Raw genomic sequence first — 18,799 nt, 5'->3', positions numbered from 1 at the left:
CCAATATTCTTACAAGCGTTTTCCGTTTTCGTAGCCATAGCGACAAAATTTGTGCAGCGCTCCTACCGGTGGTTTAACCTCCCACAAGGATCTTAAAGCAGGTTTCTGATATTGACATGGAAGCGCATACAAGCTCCATGCAACTGATTTGCACTTTATAACCTTATGATGAACATTTGTGTCAAAGGGGCCCTCCTCGTATCGTAAAAGTTTGTGCCTAGCTCGGAACATTGTATAAATCGCTGCACAGAACATAATTTTAGATGTAGCAGTGCGTTAAAGGTATAAAAGGAATCAAAATGAAAAACCATCAGTAATTATACATTAATTTATTAATCGGAATTTAATACTGTATTACATAGAAGAAATGCACTTCTCAGAAACATTCAGAAGACTTCCCTTTGGGACAGTTTTATAACGAGCCCCTGCGCTCTCCATTTATTTTATAATTGAATAAATATAAACTATGTACTTCTTCGTTAATAGAATCAATATTTATGAAGATCTGCATTGCCACATACTTAAAAATCTATGTATATTTTTCACAAACTCCAAATTTTGACAAAATAATTTTTAATTCTGTGAAACTTATGATCAAAAATGAAATCAGTTGTTAAATAAAATTTTGCAAATTAACAACAAATAATAATAATATAACTCTAACACAGTGTTTATACTGTCGCTGCCACTGTATTTGTCAACAACATTTTCCATCACATTAAATGAAAGAACATATTCGAATGACTTTATCAATTTTCTGGATCTCGGTGACCGCTTAGAAAGGCATTTTGACACATATCCAACATAGTGAATAATAAATTTTGGAAAAATAAACACACAGCACGAGAATGCTATCAATATAAATACAAACACCTTAATCCCATTCAGTCAAAGTGGAACATGTATAAAATATTCAAATAGAAATAATTATAATCAGTCTTGTTTAGAGAAAAGTTTTATCATAACGTATTGAAACGACGTCTTGATATATTTACTATCACAATACAATATGTCAGATATGATGTCATTCCTTCCCATGGACGTAACTAGTAATATAAATCGCCTGCTACGCTACTTAGTGTTATTATCACAGTTGTTTAGTAGAGGTGGGTGCAGTACTTTGTACACAATACAGGAGCTACCTGCAATCCGCGACCATACTTTGACACGCTTGCCGATCTATACGTACGCAACTAACTAGGCCCGCCCGACAACGCCATACACGCGATCCGACAAACTGGGACGGGCGAGCCGGCATTGGAAAATCATCTTTGATGACGTCATGCACAAATACACTTTCTTCCGCTTAATGTACATTAATAACCCAGCGAATCTCGTAGCGTTTGTTTGAAATGCGAGATTCAGATACACGGTGGTTCACCCCTGGCTCTGCTCCGCCGCACCCGTGGCTATTGCAAACCGCACCTGCGATGTGGTCAAGCACGGGGCTCATAGATAATAACGTTTACGTCCCTCCGAACTGGTATAATTTTGTCACCTCGCGGCAAACTGAGAACTAAACTGAATAACAATAAAATATTAAATCTTACATCTATCATATTATATATCTGTGAACGACTTGCAAACTTTGTTGTCACAAACATTCATGAAATTCGTTCAAATAGTCAAAAAATATATTTTTGTCTAGTGAAACAGGTTCCGTGCACAAGAACTGTTCCTATGTATTATAACAATTGACCAACGCAACGACAGGTTATAGTAATGAAATATCACAGATTTTTACTCTTTGGACAGTAATGGGTTTCTAAAAAAAACAAACTCAAACCTTTGCCTACTTTGTACCGATTGACTATTTCTTTGTCATAGCCCTTAGAACCCCTTTACGTACAAAGAAACTCCAGTTATTAACTAGACGAATATGTGAAATTACATTATGTAAAAGTAATCGAAAAAACAAATATGAAGAAAACACTTATTTTGCTAAGAAAAGAAAATAACCATTGTTTGATTATTTATAATGCTCAAATTACTAATCTCCCTAAGTTAAATGCAATGTATTTACATTCTTGCTACATTTTTGAGAACGGCAGAATCAATTTGTATAGCATTCAAGAACCAGCTGTTCATGTCGAGTCGCACCGACGTAAGACTAAATACCCCTACACGTAATACTCAACTTTAAGATCTAATCGTAATAAAAATAACTTCGAAATCAGTGACTTGAAATGTCATTGACATCATATTTTTACGTAAGAAAAATATTCACAATTTTATCTGGCAATACAGATTTGTTGTTTATGAAATATATCAAAAGCATTTTTAAAATTTCTCTAACACTAAGTTGTCCCATAAGTTTCACTGGTAAAGATTTTTAACAATAAAATAATTTATATAAAATATATCTGCCATTTGAAAGCCCTCCTCCAAAATTTTTAACTCATCTTCTACATGTTTCGTGCATTTCGTACATCATACAGACATTTAAAAACGAAAGGCACCCAGGATTACACATGAGGGTACCCACACCGACTACTCTAACAAATATAATGATTAAAATCTAAGGTGGATGACAATTTGCTCCTTGAGATCCACCGTCCTACTCCCTTTGGCTCAACACTGTTGACCAACAATACAAACATTCAAAATACTTATAGTAGTCTTTTACAGACGAAAATAAGCAAATCCGATAAATAATACAAAATTTTTAATAAATTTTGAATGTCATTATTAATCAGAATATTTTTATTAAATTAAAGTGTATTCCAATGTTGAGAACTTACACCATTTAATAAAATTAACAGTTATGTCAATTATAAATGTAAACATTAAATATAACAGTGTATGGTCAACAGTTGAGCCAAATGTTATTAAATCTAACACACATAGTATACATATTATATTATTACTTTAAATGGATCTGAAAGAGAATAGGAAAAAGAAATCAACATTTAGCATACAGATGCATACATGTAGCTCTTAAATTTGACAACTCAAGAGTCAAGATAAATCAATTAAACCAATTAATTGCTCTAGTAACTTAGGCATGACATTGGAAAGTTTTCATTCAGATCTATCGTGTAATAATAATCTAAAATTAAAAAAAGAATTGAAATAATGTCTTACAAGGACAGACATCTTTTTTTAAAGGGATGACCAATGTTAAGTAGGTAGACAGTTATTAATCTACACCAGGTAAATTAGATTAATTTTCTATATAAGTTTTCATAAAACATACATATTAATTACGTTTAGACATTTATATATTTATTTATAACATCAAAACATTGACATCAAGCTATTTTGAAAAGAAGTAATTCGCAACATCAATCATCCCATCAACTTACCTTAAATATGGTAATAATTTAGATATTGTAGAACTCGCTAAGTACATCCAAATTTTAATTTTTGAAAACTTTAAGAGAGCTCATTTAATTAAAAGTTCTGAAAAAATATTTCTTTAAGCGACACACTAAGACCTCTGGAACATTACCAGTGGCTGGTAGTATATAAATTATAATAGATATTAGTGTGTGTGTATAATCAATTTACTGTTGTATGGGAGCTGCATAGACGAGCGGGCCGGGCGGCAGGTGCGGGTAGGCCACGCCGGCGCCCACCGCTGCCTGGTAGCCGCATGGTCCCGCGCCCCCGACGCCACCGCCGTAGAACTTGCCACCTTTATAAAAATATTGCCTTTAAAAACAGTGCTTTATCAAAAGCATATGTTTATATTTTAAGTCTCTGACCAGAGAAAAAAACCTTTGGCATATGCCCTCTACTTGTGTAGGATAATATTTTTTTTATTATTTCAAGCCAAATGAGAAATCAGTAAAATGTGATGTTTAAAAATATCTATTAGCAATGTTTTACTAACCAAGCATATCCTGATGGTGTGGGTGCATTTGGGGATAATGAGCGGGAGTGGCGAAATGAGGTGGCGGTGATCCGTATGATGAGCCAGATCCACCGGATTTGTTTCCGTTGTTGGAGTTATTGTTGCGATATTGGGGCCCATTATTGCGGGTATCTAAAAATTTTGCAAATATAAAAAAAATGCTAGTGGATGGAAATCATCAAACTATGGCAATGTTGTATTAGTAATACATACTTGTAAATTGACGCTGGCCATATCCATTTTGGTTGTTGTAGTTTCCTTGGTATCCATTGGTGTATCCACCTTGGTAATTGCCCATCGACTCAAACACAGTGGGGCTGGGGAATGGTACCTGCTTCTGGTAGTTGTTCTGTCTATAACCCTGGTTGTTCTGGTTCTGGTTTGTGAAGCGAGGTGCTTGTTGGTTCTGGTTGCGAACTTGATAATTATTTTGATTGTCCTCATTGGTAACATTAGCCATTTTGTTGTTCCACTGATTGTTCTGTTGACGAGGCGAGCTAGATCCGCTATTATTCTCTTTTCTTTGTTGCCAGCGATTGCGGCCTGGGAAAACAAATTAATATTAATTATTGTTTATAAATTTGTACAAATTTACTTTACACTGGGAAAATATAATTATTACATTTACATATAAAATAAATGAAAAAAAAATTCTAAATGTGATTACCTGATCCACTGTTGTTATTCCTCGCCATATCATTAAGTTTAGCCGGAGGGTTCTGGCCAGTTTCACGGAGCACCGCAACTAGTCCGCGTGCCTGGCGAGCGTCGCCGCTCGTGAAGAAAGTATATGCTGTTCCAGATTGCTGGCAACGACCAGTACGTCCTGATAAACAAAAAAAAAATTAGTTAAAGATAACAAATATTAAATGCATATTAAAATTGACAAATAATTACCTATTCTATGAATATAATCTTCCGATGAATTCGGGTAATCGAAATTCACAACAAATTTTACATCTTCAACATCTAAGCCTCGAGCAGCCACGTCGGTGGCGATCAGGATGGTGGTGGCTCCGTTACGGAACTCCGTCAGCACGGCATCGCGCTCCGGCTGCGACTTGTCACCGTGGATCGCCAGAGCTTTATGGCCGTTGCGGCGCACTGCACGCGCTATATCATCCACCTTAAATGACACATTTTATTAAAAAAAATCTAATAACAGCAAAAAAAACATTAATTTATTAATTATCATATATATGTACCTTTTTCTTTGTCTCCACAAATACAATAACTTTGTTATCTTTTTCTGAAGAAATCTCTTTCAGAAGATTAGCAAGTTTCATCTCTTTTTCATGTTCCTCACAAACTTCAACAATCTGTTTGATATTGTTATTAGCAGAAAGGTTCAAAGAGCCAATGTTCACCTTGATATAGTCATTCAAGAAATCTTCAGCCAAAGCTTGGATCTCCTTGGGCCATGTGGCAGACCACATCAAAACTTGACGATCAGGTCTAATCTGCTCAATGATCTTACGAATCTGCGGTTCAAAACCCATGTCCAGCATTCTATCAGCCTCATCCAGCACCAAATAAGTGCAACGACGCAAGTTAGTAGCTCCACGTTCAAGGAAATCGATCAAACGGCCAGGAGTAGCAATGACAATTTCAACTCCCCTCTCCAAGTCCCTAGCTTGAGGTCCTTTTGGTGAACCTCCAAAAATGCAAGTATTGCGGATGCAGCCATTGGCACTGTAAGCTTGAGCAACAGATTGAATTTGCTGTGCCAACTCCCGAGTGGGAGCCAATATGAGAACAATGGGGCCATCGCCACGTTGGATTCGTTGTTGATGAACAATGTGAACAGCAGCAGGAAGCATGTAAGCTAATGTTTTGCCTGAACCAGTAGAAGCAATGCCCACCATATCGCGACCAGATAAAGCAATAGGCCATCCTTGGGCCTGAATACCTGTTGGCTCTTCCCAACCTTGCTCTTTGATAGTATTCAAAATGTGTTCAGGGAAATTGCCCTCGTCAAACATCTGGTTTGGACGTGGCACATTGTTGCCACTAACAGTTATTTCTTTTGTAGCCCGGAACATCTGAACATCCTCTTCAGTGCGCCCTTCAACATTAACATGTGGCTTGTAGAAATCCTTCATAATCGGACCCAGTTTTGAAAGGTCCCACATGGGCTTAACAAGGGCATCTCCAGGATGCTTAGCCTTCATGCTCTGAAGTTTACGTCCCTTAAATTCCATAGATTGTTGGTGGTTTTGTCCCATAGTAGGGCTATATGATTTTCGTTGACCATAGCTCTGTTGATTAGGGTTTCCTTGGTTACCATTGAAACTCTTAGGGCCATAGTTGTTTTTCTGGAAACCCTGCTGCTTAGGTCCACCAAAATCATTTTGCCCATTGTAGAATTGATTACCCGGGCTTTTATCTCCATCATATTCATTCTTATTTTGCTGTTGATTGTTAAAATTATTTCTTGGTCTGTATTCCTTGGGCCCTCCAAATTCATTACCATTTTTTTGGTTATTAAAGTCATTTCTCACTCCATTAAAATCAGATCTTGGCCTAAAGTTCTTGTTGCCCATGTTTCTGGGGTTAAAGTTTTTCGGCCCTCCAAAATCAGGAACACCACCATTATAGTATGGCATTTTACCGAATTGTTCATTCTGGTCAAGTCGTGGTCTGAAACTAAATGCAGGAAAGTCAAGATACTAAATTCCATTGTATGAAAGCTGAGGCCAGCTTCAATTTCTTTTATCCAACATAAACACTTTGTCCGAAAAAAAATAAACAGACTGAAGTTTCATATTACAAATCAATAAAATTCTATACATTTATTAAAATTCATCAAGCTACCGGAAAAATAATTCAAGAAAATCAGACAGCCTTGCTGTTGTGCTGTTCTGTAGAGAAAAAGTTTTACTTAATGTAGGGTAGGACAATAAAGCTTTTTTTTTGTTTTTAAATATACTAGACATCCATTTGGTGAATCATAATTGATTATCAGAATTTCAAAATAACTTTATGGACTTCAACTAATATGGAAACATTAACTGTGTCAAATTTCATGTTCATCTGTATATCATCACTGTTTCACATATTTCTCTAATGTTTATTGATGTTATGGTTACATATACATGTAATGAAATAAAAAAGTTTAACAACCAAAGCTTTGTTCCTATTTCTTCATATTTTTTTTATTTGTTATGTTGTTAAGTGTACAACCAATAACTTTTACATATACCCTTCAAAACAAATAGATAACATAATAATCAATGTTTAAGTTTTCTAACAGTCTCGTTATAATAGGTTTATGCCTATTTTTACACTTAATAAGAATCTAGTCTTCTATATGAACAGTCACAATTGACCTTCATCATATACCTCAAAGGTATTCAAAAATGGAAAACTGTTTTCATGTTTAATTCCTACCAGATAGGTCTTATTCATTGATTAGCATTTTGATGTAGCTTTAGCGTTTAAAAAAAAGTAATTTTTAAGTAAAAATCACCTGGTGTTTTTAATATAATTAGAATGTATACGTAACATGAATAATTAGACATTTGCTATAAAATGTAATACTTTATTATTGCAAACAATACCCATAATGACTATCTACTTCTCAACGTTTCACGGAAAATTTTAAGTATTGATTTTATTCGAATGTACAAGCATGCGCAGTAGTGAGATGGTTAAATTGACACAAATAACAAAGAAATAATGTGAAAATATTAGCCACAGTTACTTAAATCATCAGTTTATGATATTTCGTAGTATTTCCAAACCTATTTGAGTAAAATAATTGCAACCATTAGGTATCAGCTGAGTGAAACCCATTTCACAAAATGGCGGCCCCTTGTAACATACAATCAATACCTTCTGCAACGTATGCGGCCATTTTGACATGGGTCTTACAAAATTTATTATAGTGAAAAATGAAAAATAAAGTCAATAACTTACATAGGATGTTGATTGTGGAATCCGTTGAACTGCATTTTGCCGTTTTTTCTGTAAAAGGTATAGGCGCTTACCTACGTGGTGGTAAACGCTCGAGTAAGTATCTGGAACATCATGATTGGTTAATCCTTGTTTTCAACTTAGGTATTATTATCTACTACGTATAGAAATGACAAAAACTTACCTCTCAATTAAGAGAGAATTTGAAATATATTTTAATAATTTTTCATAAAATCCTACCGACTGACTCAGCGAACGAACAACTCGATAATGGAAAATGGATCAATGATGGCTACCGGAACTGGTTTGGGTTGCCAGTATGACAAAGTTTCACCAAATGGTAAAAACTGAAAGTTGTATCTGTAAATTATCAAATATTCTACAAGTCATCATCTCTCTTTTGCCTTCATTGGATCAGTACAACAATTTCTTCTTCGAACTACAGGTTTATAGCGTTGGTTTGCCCACTGTTTTTGAAGTGAACAGGTTGTCTCTTTTGAAAACATTACAAAAAGTATATCGCCCGAGCAAAAATATTACAAACTGTAGTCATAGAGTTAGCATTATTGATTGTCGTCATAGTATTATATTATAATCGCGGTTTAATTTTTATTATTATTTGATGTGTTTTTATACTGTAATTATTTACGGTCGCGAAGAAAAATATGTAAAACATAGGATAATTTCAAAATACTGAATCAAATATCTGGTTTCCATTATGCTAGTACGGTGGAGCAGTACCACTGGTTTGATTTTGAGGGATACTAGCTACTATATCGTATTGTACTGGCATAATGGAAACCCATGCAAAATTCGAAGTGTTACCGTATCAATGAAGATTGTTGCGCCAAATTTTAGTAGTTTTTAGCTTTTTAGTAGGTTACAACACCACATGACAACATTTCCCTTTTCCTTCCAATTCCAATCTCAATATGTCAATGTCAGTGGATTGATTGATTTACATGTCATATCAGCAGTTCGCAAAATATAGGATGGATGAGTGACATTTTGTTTTGTATAAATTGTATCGATTGTTTCGTAATTAATGGTAATTAATCATGAAATTTCAAGACCAATGATTAGTGAATATAGCGGAATGTGTGCCGTTCATTGCAAATTCTCTAAGAATGTTAATTAAAACAAATGGGTTTTGATAAAAAAAATATTGACTTAAACATTGTCATTCATTGTTACCATAAAATTAAAATAATTGCTAGTTTGTCTTAAATCGTATAAAAGGTTAATATAAATTTGTTAAAATATTTAATAAATAGTTTTTGTGTCCTGTATTGACATAGTAAGATTATTTTCTAGTTTACTAACATACAAATGCCCCTGTGTTGTCAAAAAATAGAGATGATCATTTTAAATAACAGTTGTTAATTTAGCATGTTGGCCATACATTTATTCCGAAAGTGACGAAGACATCCTATACTCGATCTAGCTTATAACACTATGTTCTGACATCAGATACTAAAGAACGTGAACACTTTGATTTTTTTAAACACATTCAGTAACATTGACTCATGTGGAGACTTCACTTGCACATGAATAAAATGCAGTGATATTGAATGTGTTACATATCTATTTAATTCTTGTCTTTATCTTACGCTGTATAGTTAGAAGAAACAATAGGTTATTATTTTTTTAAATATTTTATAGAACAAATACAACCATGCAGTTGGAAGTAGCTGAAGCAGCCTCAGAGAGGTTGTACCCTGCTTTGTTTCAATGTTTTACTGTTATTATTAGCGGGTAAGTTTTTATCTTTGACATAATTCTTGTAATAATACCAATTCTAAAAAAAATCTAGCGTAAATGAGTTGCCTATTTGCTACTTCATGCTACTATAGATTTATTTATGAATACAGATTACAACCTTTTGCCCACTATTGCACCTACAACAGAATTAAAAAAGGTTAAAAAGTTTCTCATGTGCTACTTAAGACTGTTATATACCTGTGCCAAATTTCAATAAGACGTGTTGTGTTATCAGTAATTATGTAAATCAAACATCCCATGGAAACCATACACATTTCAAGAATCACAGGTACCCTATGTGTTCTTCCAGACTGTCTATATCTACAGTTATACCAAATTTCATCAATATTCATGTAGCCATTCTGGATGTATCTTTTAACAAACATCTATCCATTTATCCATAAATACATCCAAACTTTTGTCTGTATAATATTAGTAAGAAGTAAGATAAGGTAAGTAATTGTGCATATTTTTATAATAAATGTAAAAAATCTATGTAAGCTACATCTATCTAATTATTGTGTTACTTCTTTGACAGTGATGTCAAGATTTTTTTGATAAAAGTTTATATTTTCAGATACATTGCTGGTAGACTTAATGTGGTCACCAAGGCCGAGTCAAAAGGCATTGCTACTTTTGTGGGCACCTTTGCATTACCATCTCTCATATTCTTGTCACTAGCTCAATTAGATTTCAGCATTGTAAATTGGACATTCTTATTTTCGATGCTATTAGCTAAAGGAGTGGTATTCTTTGGGGTTGTTCTTGTCACCATTTTGGTGTCAAAGCCAATGAACTTGGGACAAGCTGGAATGTTTGCAATATTTTGCACACAGAGTAATGACTTTGCTTTGGGATATCCAATAAGTATGTGAATTTTGTATACTTTTTTTTTCTTGAGTACCAGTCTATTTAATTATTGTCTATTTCAATGTTTGCTTTTAAAGAGTGTCACTACAACATTTACATATGCTGTTAGGATTAGGTTATTTAACCTGGCTAATCTTATATATAATGAATTGTTGTTTTTTTTTAATATACACTACTAATTTAATATCAATAATTATACAGACAAACATGCAGCTTTAGTTTACTAATACTTGTTTGCAAATGTTTTATTAGATTTTTATTTCTTATTTCAGTTAATGCAATCTATGAAAAAACTCATCCTGAATACGCATTGTATCTATATTTGATGGCACCTATTTCTCTGGCCATATTAAATCCATTTGCTTTTGTACTGCTTGAGATCAATAAACAGAGACAAAATACGGATCAATCTGTTAGTGCGCAGAACCAAAAGAAATATGTCATGAAAATAAAAATGCTACTACAGATTCTCAAAGGAATAGTGTTCAACCCAGTATTAGTGATGACTGTGTTAGGCATTATTGGTAACATAGCTTTCAAACATAAACTGTCTATTTACATTGAAGGACTTTTAGAGGTAAGATATTTATTATGTTGAACAATTTCAAGTTTAAAGTATGCTTCATTTGTGAGCTTAAATGAATAATGATAATTTAATGTTACATGTTATTTATCATTTTTTTAGGTCTATGGACAAGCCTTTTCTGCATCTGCTCTATTCTTACTTGGATTAAGAATGGTTGGTCAAGTGCATCGGCTCAAAGGGCCCGCATTAATTGTCCCCTGTGTACTGATTATGGTTAAATTGTAAGTAATTTTTTATTGGACCTAAAACAATATCTAAATAAACACTTCAACAACTAAGATCAAAGTTTTAATTAAATTAATTATTTTATTAAGGATAATTCTGCCAGTCGTAATGAGAGAATGTGTGTCTGCACTGGATGCCGGTGAAAATCAGACGGAAACATCATCACTGTCAACATACGCGTTCTTGTATGGAACAATACCAACAGCTCCAGCTGTGTTTGTCTTCTCAAATATATATCAGTTGGAAATGGACCTGGTAAGTATGATAAACTGAAAATTATAAGAATATTTGAATGATGTACTAGTATTACCTTTTACTAATGTCAACTAATATAATTTAAATTTGTTGTTAATTAAATCAGTGTTTAAGACTATAAATTGATTGTTTCGTTAATTTCAGGTGGCATCATCAATGGTTATTTGCACATTTCTATCGGCTCCTATAACATTCCTCTCAGCTCAAGTGATTACGTTGAATAAGGATTATGCTGACCAACTGAAGAAATTTGGCTTCGATTTGTCAATAGTGTCACTATTTGCCGCTCTTTGGATCTTCATAGTTTTCACTGTGACGAGAAAATACAAACGAATGCCTCACAGGATTACATTCTGCTTGAATATTACTCAAGTAAGTTTTGCTATGTTATTAAATTTAATAAAAAAGAGGAGGAATGCTAAAGTCTTTTGTATTTTTGAGACTAAAACCTATTTGATATGAGTTGTTTTTTTCATAAACCCCTTTCAAGACTTTATAGATTTCAATAAATCAACACTTTACCCATATAGTTGTTGAGCCGCAGCTCAATAGTTTAACTTTACGAGACCTGAACTTTTAAACCGATTCAGAGGTTGTTTACACGTGTATGAATGTTTTTAGATATTGCTGGCTATCAGTATGATATGGGGAGGACCGTTGAGCAACTACCCGCCGTCCTGGCAGTACGTGGCGCAACAAGGTTTGCAGATATTCACCACTTACTCCTGCTTACTCTGGACTTGCATGTTGTCTGTTGGACTACTAACATTGGAGGTATTTATAACTGACAATCTAATAATCTCCTGATTCTTAATATTATTAACATTGTAAATGACTGTAAATAATTTTGGAAGGTGTTTGATTATTATTTGTCTCTTTTACTGTCGGTTAAACGGCCGAAACATCCGAAAAGCACCAACATGGCGAAAATGAATTAGTCACAGAATACTATGTCTTCAGTCCATTTATAAAGGGCAGTGTGATTTGATTGTTACACACAGTTGGTAATGCTAATGTTGTCAGAGTCGGGGGCCGTGTTTCGTGTTGGCGCTGTGGCCGGTGCTAGCGTTCGTGGCGTGGGGCGCGCCCGCAGTGATGGTCATCATTCTGCTTGCCACCAAGCCCACCGGTGGGATTGTGGATAGCAATTCTACGGACGTCATACGTCTGTGTCTTCTGGTCTTTAGTTTAACGGGTAAGTAAATTATGTTACATAGTATGTGCCACTACGTTTATTACATACTGCGAATTCAGCGTAGCAATAAAAATAGGAGCCTTGCGGCCTTGCGGACAGACCATACAGACAAAATTTAATCGTGTTTACACTATTTATAAATCAAGAACGGCTGAATCGATTGTTTAGCTGAGAACCAGACAGAAGAAGCCATCAATAAGATGATATTATATATTGTTGTGTTGCAGTGACTACGGGTTGTTTGATCCTGTACATCCGTTACCGGCGGCGCAGCTCCCACTTTGCAGCGCTATCGGATGACCTGGCGTCCAGCCCACCGGACGAGTCCACCAGCCTCGTCGACAACGCGGAACCCACTTCGCACACACAATCCGTTTCTAATATAGGTATGTATAGTTTTTCTCTTGATTTTAAAGTGTATAGATTATAGATTCTAACTTCATATTTTTTTTTCTTATGCGGCCCAAGGAATGGAAGAACATGGTAAATATTATAAATACCTTTATGCAGAATGCAAGTCATTTCTGCAATATTGATTATACTTTTAATTTCGATGTCTAGCCTCAATATAATTGTAAGAATGATTTTTACCCTATACATAGGTTGTTACGGTGCGATAACGGCAACTCCCTCGCCTAATAGAAATCCGAACGGCTGCTGCACAAATGACCCGAGCTGTGAGAGCGGCTTTATGAATTCCTCCTCCCGGGATTTGGAAGATATCGCCGATAACGACAAGTAAGGGATATTCAACATTTGTATCAAACCATTTTTCAAAAAATTGGTGGTGGGAAAACTAAAACATTTTTCCTGTCTCTAGAAATTAAAAAAAAAAAACTTCTGCATTAAATGAAGCTTATACTCTATTGTTTTCCTACGAAAACTACTTATTCGATGCAATTTAGGCAATGAATATTGTGCAATATGTACATACATATCATTCCGAAACAAATTACTTATATTAAATTTGTATTTATAAAAGGTTTAGTCTTAGATTTACTATGTATATAATCTGTGATGTTTAGGGATTGCGGGTGCAGATGTGGGCACGGTGCGGTGGGGGCGAGGACGGGGGCAAGTGCAGGTGCGGGTGCGGGGGGCACGTGTCAGTACCTGAGCGAGCTGGAGCGCGCGGCGAGCCGGCTGGGCCTGCTGCCGCCCGAGCAGACGCGCGGCCGCGGCGGACAGCTGCTGCGACACACAGTCCTCATCATCGCATACAATCTCACCATGTTCATTGTATGACTCGATTTAACAAATCCTTATATCAATAGGGAGAAAAACTATTTTTTCCTCACTATACATGTTTTCATGATCAAGAGTGGAAGTAGCACTAAATTTTTTAATGTTTGTTCAGAAAAATATGACAAAGGAAAACTTAATCACTAGATTGAATTATAAAAAAATTAACAGATGACAGCCCACTTGTCGCAAACGCCACCTACTTAGAGCTTTCAGTTTTTCTCCCCATTGAACTTATTACCTCGTTGTCTACTCTCTACACACATTTACCTTTAGTCCTAGACGTCTTATTTTGCGGTCTCGTGTTTGAAATAGAGGATAAAATATGCATATAATTTAGTTTTCGCTGGGTAATAACAGGGCGTAACCTACACGGGATGGCGCGTGCTGCGCAAGGACGAGAGCGGCGTGTACATAGAGATCGCGTTTTTCGACATTGCGGCCAACAGCGGGCAGGCGCTCATCATGTTCGCGTTGTTCGGTCTCAACCCGCAGGAGATACTGCTGCCCACGCTCAGGTTCATCAAGAACAAATGGTCAGCAACTATCATATACAATAGAAATAAGAAATTATAAAAAAATATATATTTTATTCCTTATTTAAATATAGGTGTCGGCCGCGACTCCGTACGCGTGGAATTAAAAAAAATAGTAGCCTATATGTTCTACAGTCTATATCCTAGCAGCAAAACCCATGCAGTCTTTCTGGATGCAGCTTTTCTAATATTCATCCATCGAACTAAACTTTTGCATTGATAAGATTTTATAATGATAATATTTTTTAAGGAATGGCGCCGACACGGTGAAATTACCACCAGTAGAGGAGCTAAGCTTCGAAACTAAACATGTATGCGAGCAGTTCATTACTCACCATTTGACCCATTGCCAGGACGCCATCACTAAAGATATCAGGTAAAATTACTCAACTTCCCCCTTGAGTTAAAACCCATACATACCTAAATGCGCCTTCCTGGGGTTTATATAAACTCTACTTCGAAGATGTGTCAAAATAAATTTGCGATGCAAAGACCCTTTTCCACTAGGCAGCTAACTGCGCCTAAGCGCATGACCATCCTGACCTATTTTTTTAAGAATGAACTGGTGTTTAATTATAAACTTCATTAGATGGAGGATGCGTACATACCGCGGCGTGTTCCGCGGCTCGTGCTTAGTGCGCTGGCTGGTGAGCTCCGGCCTCGCGACCGATGACTTCGAGGCTGTTACCTATGGACGACATTTGCTTGAAGGCAGGCTCATCTCGCACGTTAACAACACCTATCACTTCACTAATAGCCCCCTATTGTACAGATTTAACTAACCGTTTACTACAACTGTCGTGATGTATAGGAATAATACTGTTATCTCTAGTTTTTTCTAAAAGCATGTGAGGGACGGTAATATTGTTGTTATACAGATATTACAACAGTGGACCGCAACTAGTTTCGGACTTAGGACAACTAAAGCAATGCTTATTCGGCTTGAAAATTGGGCACATTAGTAGGCACAAAAAATTAGAATATATTTATTCTTAAAAAATATGTAGTTAGTATTGCCAGAGTAAAAACTAAAAAAAAAATATTGTGACAAAAATGAAAAAAAATATATATCGAAGTTATTGCTTTTAATGTTTATGTTTAAGAAATGTATGCGGTAAATAAAAATATATATTTAGAGTAAGTATATTTTACTAACTTGATGTTGTGTAAGTTGTTTTTTTTATTGCCTTTGAGGCGGAACAGAGTTCGCCGGGTCAGCTAGTAAGTAACACAATATTTTTGAGATTAATATGCTCTCTCCTACTTTATTTTAAATACATGATAATCCACATATTTTTTATGTTTTGTAATTCTTAATCCTTCGATCTGAATACTAATGTATTTATGTAGAGATCTATACATTTCTCGTCTACTTGTACTGCGTAAATCATATAAAAGACAAGTAAAGATTTTTTTTTGTATTCATGGGTAATGATTCATTCATACTCTCCAGGTGAAAACGTCTGAATAGGAACTATTGTATGTTATATATGTATTAACAAAAATTAAGACTTGACATACTATGTGCTGAATTCTAGTCATATATCGAACAAAATTTGATTGTTACCAATATCAATGTATGTTAAATACTTTGTTGACCATTTTTAGAGAAAGCTAAGTATGTTTTATTTTCTAATTCATTGTAGTATGGTTTATTACCCAACTGACAAGAGGGTAATTTTTTTCTTATGTAAGTTTATTTTTATGTATGTAAATATCATTGTGACGGCTTATATCATAAACAACAACTGATTTTGGCAAGTGTTCAATTTTTCTTCTTCCCCGAACACACTTTACATGAAAAAAAATATTATTGATAATAATAAAAATGTGCAAAGAAACATTTCCATTAGATACTCTTTATTATTATTTTTAATTGAAAATGATTAATTTTATAAAAACGAAAAAAATATATAAAATTCAAATTATCAGTGAGAATGTGGAAAAATAAAATGAATTTTAGAAACATTTCTTTATGCAATAGTATTTTCTATTACATGTATTCACTTGCCAATTTTTGTTAAGATATTAGTTACATTTTTATTTTAGTTTTTGTGATATTTGTGGCTGTTGAGAATAATTTTAGTTAATATTTATAAGATGCTGCTTTACATTGTCTATATAAACTATTCATTGATAAATATTAAACATTATTGTATTCAAATATCAATCAAAATATAATATTGCAAATTGTACTGCTCTTTTTATTGAATATTCGACAATTCATTAGAATTCTTGGTTACTTACCAATTTAAAAAAAACACATGCTATCAAATAATTTTGCAAACTGATAAATTTAAAACATTTTTTAAAATTAATCAGGCCATTTGTACAACCATATTTAAGAAGGTATTAAAGAATACAATTGAAACAGGATAAGCGAGAAACTCAGGTTGGAGAGAAATGTAAGCAAGAAAAATGCTGCGGTTCACTGGACTTTCATTATTCAGGTTTGCCTGTTATAAAAAAAGCAAAATAATTTTTATGTAACATTTATTCATCATTTTCTTGATCATCAATGTCATTTCCCACATCATTTTGTTCCTGAGCTTCCCACCATGTGAGCAAGCCTAGGCCTGGTTCATTGATGCCACCTATTATTCTGTATGGTGCTATAGTTTGAACAGGACATTCTGTTCCCAGGGGACCTGTGGGCAAACTCTCCTCAAATACTTCACTTGTAACTCTAAATCTTATTGATTCTCCTGAAAAAACCGGGAACACTTGTTAAATTTTGGCCAATTCAGTTTAAGTCATTAAATTAATCTTGCAACTTTATAGTGCAGTGATATCAACAACTTAACAATATAATTTTTAATTTGCGTAATTTATAATCACCTGAATCCATGAATAAATCATGCTTTTCACCCTCCCCTTTTGGATATTCCCATACCCATGCTTGGTCTGTCTCATCAAACCTTGAGGGATGCTGCAAAGCATTAACTGGTATTAAAATATCTTCAAAAAATCCAAGTGTCACTGTAAAATGAAATCACATTTTATATAATAATAAGTAGGAATAGTATCTCAATATTCCCATCATTCAATTTTTTTATTTTTATATTACTTAATGTTAAGAAAACAATACTTACCATGCACGCCATCTCTGCTACAACTTCTTATTTTTCCTATCAAAATTTCTTCCACAATAGGTCTAAACACAATGTACCGAAATTTGACTTCAGTGTGTGATGACCCATCTCCAGGGAAAATATATGAATGTCCAATATGAGTTATATCAAATAGTGCTATACACAAACCTACATTAAGTACTACCTAAAATGAATGTCATATTTTAGAAAACAAAATAATATGTAACAGAACCTCTATCTTCACCACTTTATAAGGCTTTGAGGTTTTCCCAATATGACCTGTGGTTACCGAATTGCTTATATCAGAGGAACTTTTACTAAGGTTACACTGCTAATAGGTATAAATATAATTTAAAACTGGTATACACTAACCTTATTCGCAAGTTTTCTATTTAGCAATGTTGTTATTGATTCCGATAAACTTTGATGAAAATGTTCAGGAGTAACTCTAATAACATCTTTCATTTCAGATAGCACAAACATTATGATAGTTGCTCATTTCTAAGTTATTTATATTTGAATTTTGTAGGTTCGCGGTTTAATTTTTAACCTAAACAACAAAAACAAAATAAATTGACAAGGAAGATGTGATCATATTTGACATTTGTCAAAATTTTGTTTTTTAGTGTTCTATGATATAATTCATTTGGTCTTGGCAACACCTAGCTAACCAAAGAGTATATAAAATAAGAGACTGGACTCTTGACTAATTACACAAACGGAGAATAAAAATTGTCATTTTCAATGCTATGCTACTTATTATATACTCTTTGCTATGGATTATGGATATTCTTTGTGTTTGTGATTTTATAAACTGAGTACGTAACCACCAGTAGTATAAGCTAATCTTAAGTACCCATTTATGTATTGTATTCTCATGTTTTCCTTAGAGATAAGTCAGTTATAATATTTAGTTCGTTTGTAACCTCCTAAGAGTAAAGTTGTCTCTTCTTCTTCTTCTTCTTCTTCTTCGTCTTCTTCTTCTTCTTCGTCTTCGTCTTCTTCTTCTTCGTCTTCTTCTTCTTCTTCGTCTTCGTCTTCTTCTTCTTCGTCTTCTTCTTCGTCTTCTTCTTCGTCTTCTTCTTCGTCTTCTTCTTCGTCTTCTTCTTCTTCTTCTTCTTCTTCTTCGTCTTCTTCTTCTTCTTCTTCTTCGTCTTCTTCTTCGTCTTCTTCTTCTTCGTCTTCTTCTTCTTCTTCTTCTTCTTCGTCTTCTTCTTCGTCTTCTTCTTCTTCTTCTTCTTCTTCTTCGTCTTCTTCGTCTTCTTC

The 18,799-nt window shown here is 34.4% G+C and overlaps 3 protein-coding genes across 6 annotated transcripts; 1 reads left to right on the top strand and 2 right to left on the bottom strand.

The window, feature by feature from the left end:
- Positions 1-314: 314 nt before the first annotated feature.
- On the bottom strand, positions 315-8,065 carry LOC106121224 (ATP-dependent RNA helicase dbp2). The gene is made up of 8 exons (XM_013316766.1): positions 7,956-8,065; positions 7,775-7,875; positions 5,062-6,502; positions 4,754-4,982; positions 4,524-4,682; positions 4,070-4,399; positions 3,836-3,988; positions 315-3,637 (listed from the first exon to the last, which is right to left on the bottom strand). The coding sequence occupies exons 2-8, from the start codon at positions 7,807-7,809 to the stop codon at positions 3,507-3,509; spliced, it is 2,478 nt and encodes an 825-aa protein (XP_013172220.1). The 5' UTR covers positions 7,810-7,875; positions 7,956-8,065; the 3' UTR covers positions 315-3,506.
- A 663-nt stretch (positions 8,066-8,728) lies between these two features.
- Positions 8,729-16,624, top strand: anchor (integral membrane protein GPR155 homolog anchor). Of its 3 annotated transcripts, none has more exons than XM_013316999.1 (16): positions 8,729-8,819; positions 9,434-9,526; positions 10,110-10,399; positions 10,675-10,979; positions 11,088-11,209; positions 11,303-11,468; positions 11,613-11,840; positions 12,090-12,242; positions 12,492-12,663; positions 12,891-13,049; positions 13,132-13,146; positions 13,266-13,401; positions 13,689-13,902; positions 14,266-14,441; positions 14,692-14,817; positions 15,031-16,624. In XM_013316999.1, exons 2-16 carry the CDS (start codon positions 9,447-9,449, stop codon positions 15,221-15,223), a joined length of 2,535 nt encoding a protein of 844 aa, XP_013172453.1. In that variant the 5' UTR covers positions 8,729-8,819; positions 9,434-9,446; the 3' UTR covers positions 15,224-16,624. The 3 variants fall into 3 exon arrangements, with proteins under 3 accessions (XP_013172453.1, XP_013172452.1, XP_013172456.1); XM_013316998.1 differs by having other exon boundaries at positions 8,729-9,010; XM_013317002.1 differs by lacking the exon at positions 13,132-13,146 and having other exon boundaries at positions 8,729-9,010; positions 15,031-16,622.
- A 293-nt stretch (positions 16,625-16,917) lies between these two features.
- Positions 16,918-18,129, bottom strand: Polr3H (RNA polymerase III subunit H). 2 transcript variants are annotated; one of them, XM_013317003.1, is made up of 4 exons: positions 17,906-18,129; positions 17,534-17,717; positions 17,280-17,420; positions 16,918-17,146 (listed from the first exon to the last, which is right to left on the bottom strand). In XM_013317003.1, the coding sequence occupies exons 1-4, from the start codon at positions 18,014-18,016 to the stop codon at positions 16,935-16,937; spliced, it is 648 nt and encodes a 215-aa protein (XP_013172457.1). In that variant the 5' UTR covers positions 18,017-18,129; the 3' UTR covers positions 16,918-16,934. The 2 variants fall into 2 exon arrangements, with proteins under 2 accessions (XP_013172457.1, XP_013172458.1); XM_013317004.1 differs by lacking the exon at positions 17,534-17,717 and having other exon boundaries at positions 17,280-17,370.
- Between the last annotated feature and the right edge of the window lie 670 nt (positions 18,130-18,799).

This window comes from Papilio xuthus, unplaced genomic scaffold (assembly GCF_000836235.2).
Source record: "Papilio xuthus unplaced genomic scaffold, Pxut_1.1 DF826945.1, whole genome shotgun sequence".
NCBI lineage: Eukaryota > Metazoa > Arthropoda > Insecta > Lepidoptera > Papilionidae > Papilio > Papilio xuthus.
Note: the sequence above shows the minus strand (reverse complement) of the source record. Positions and strands in the feature narration are given on the sequence as shown.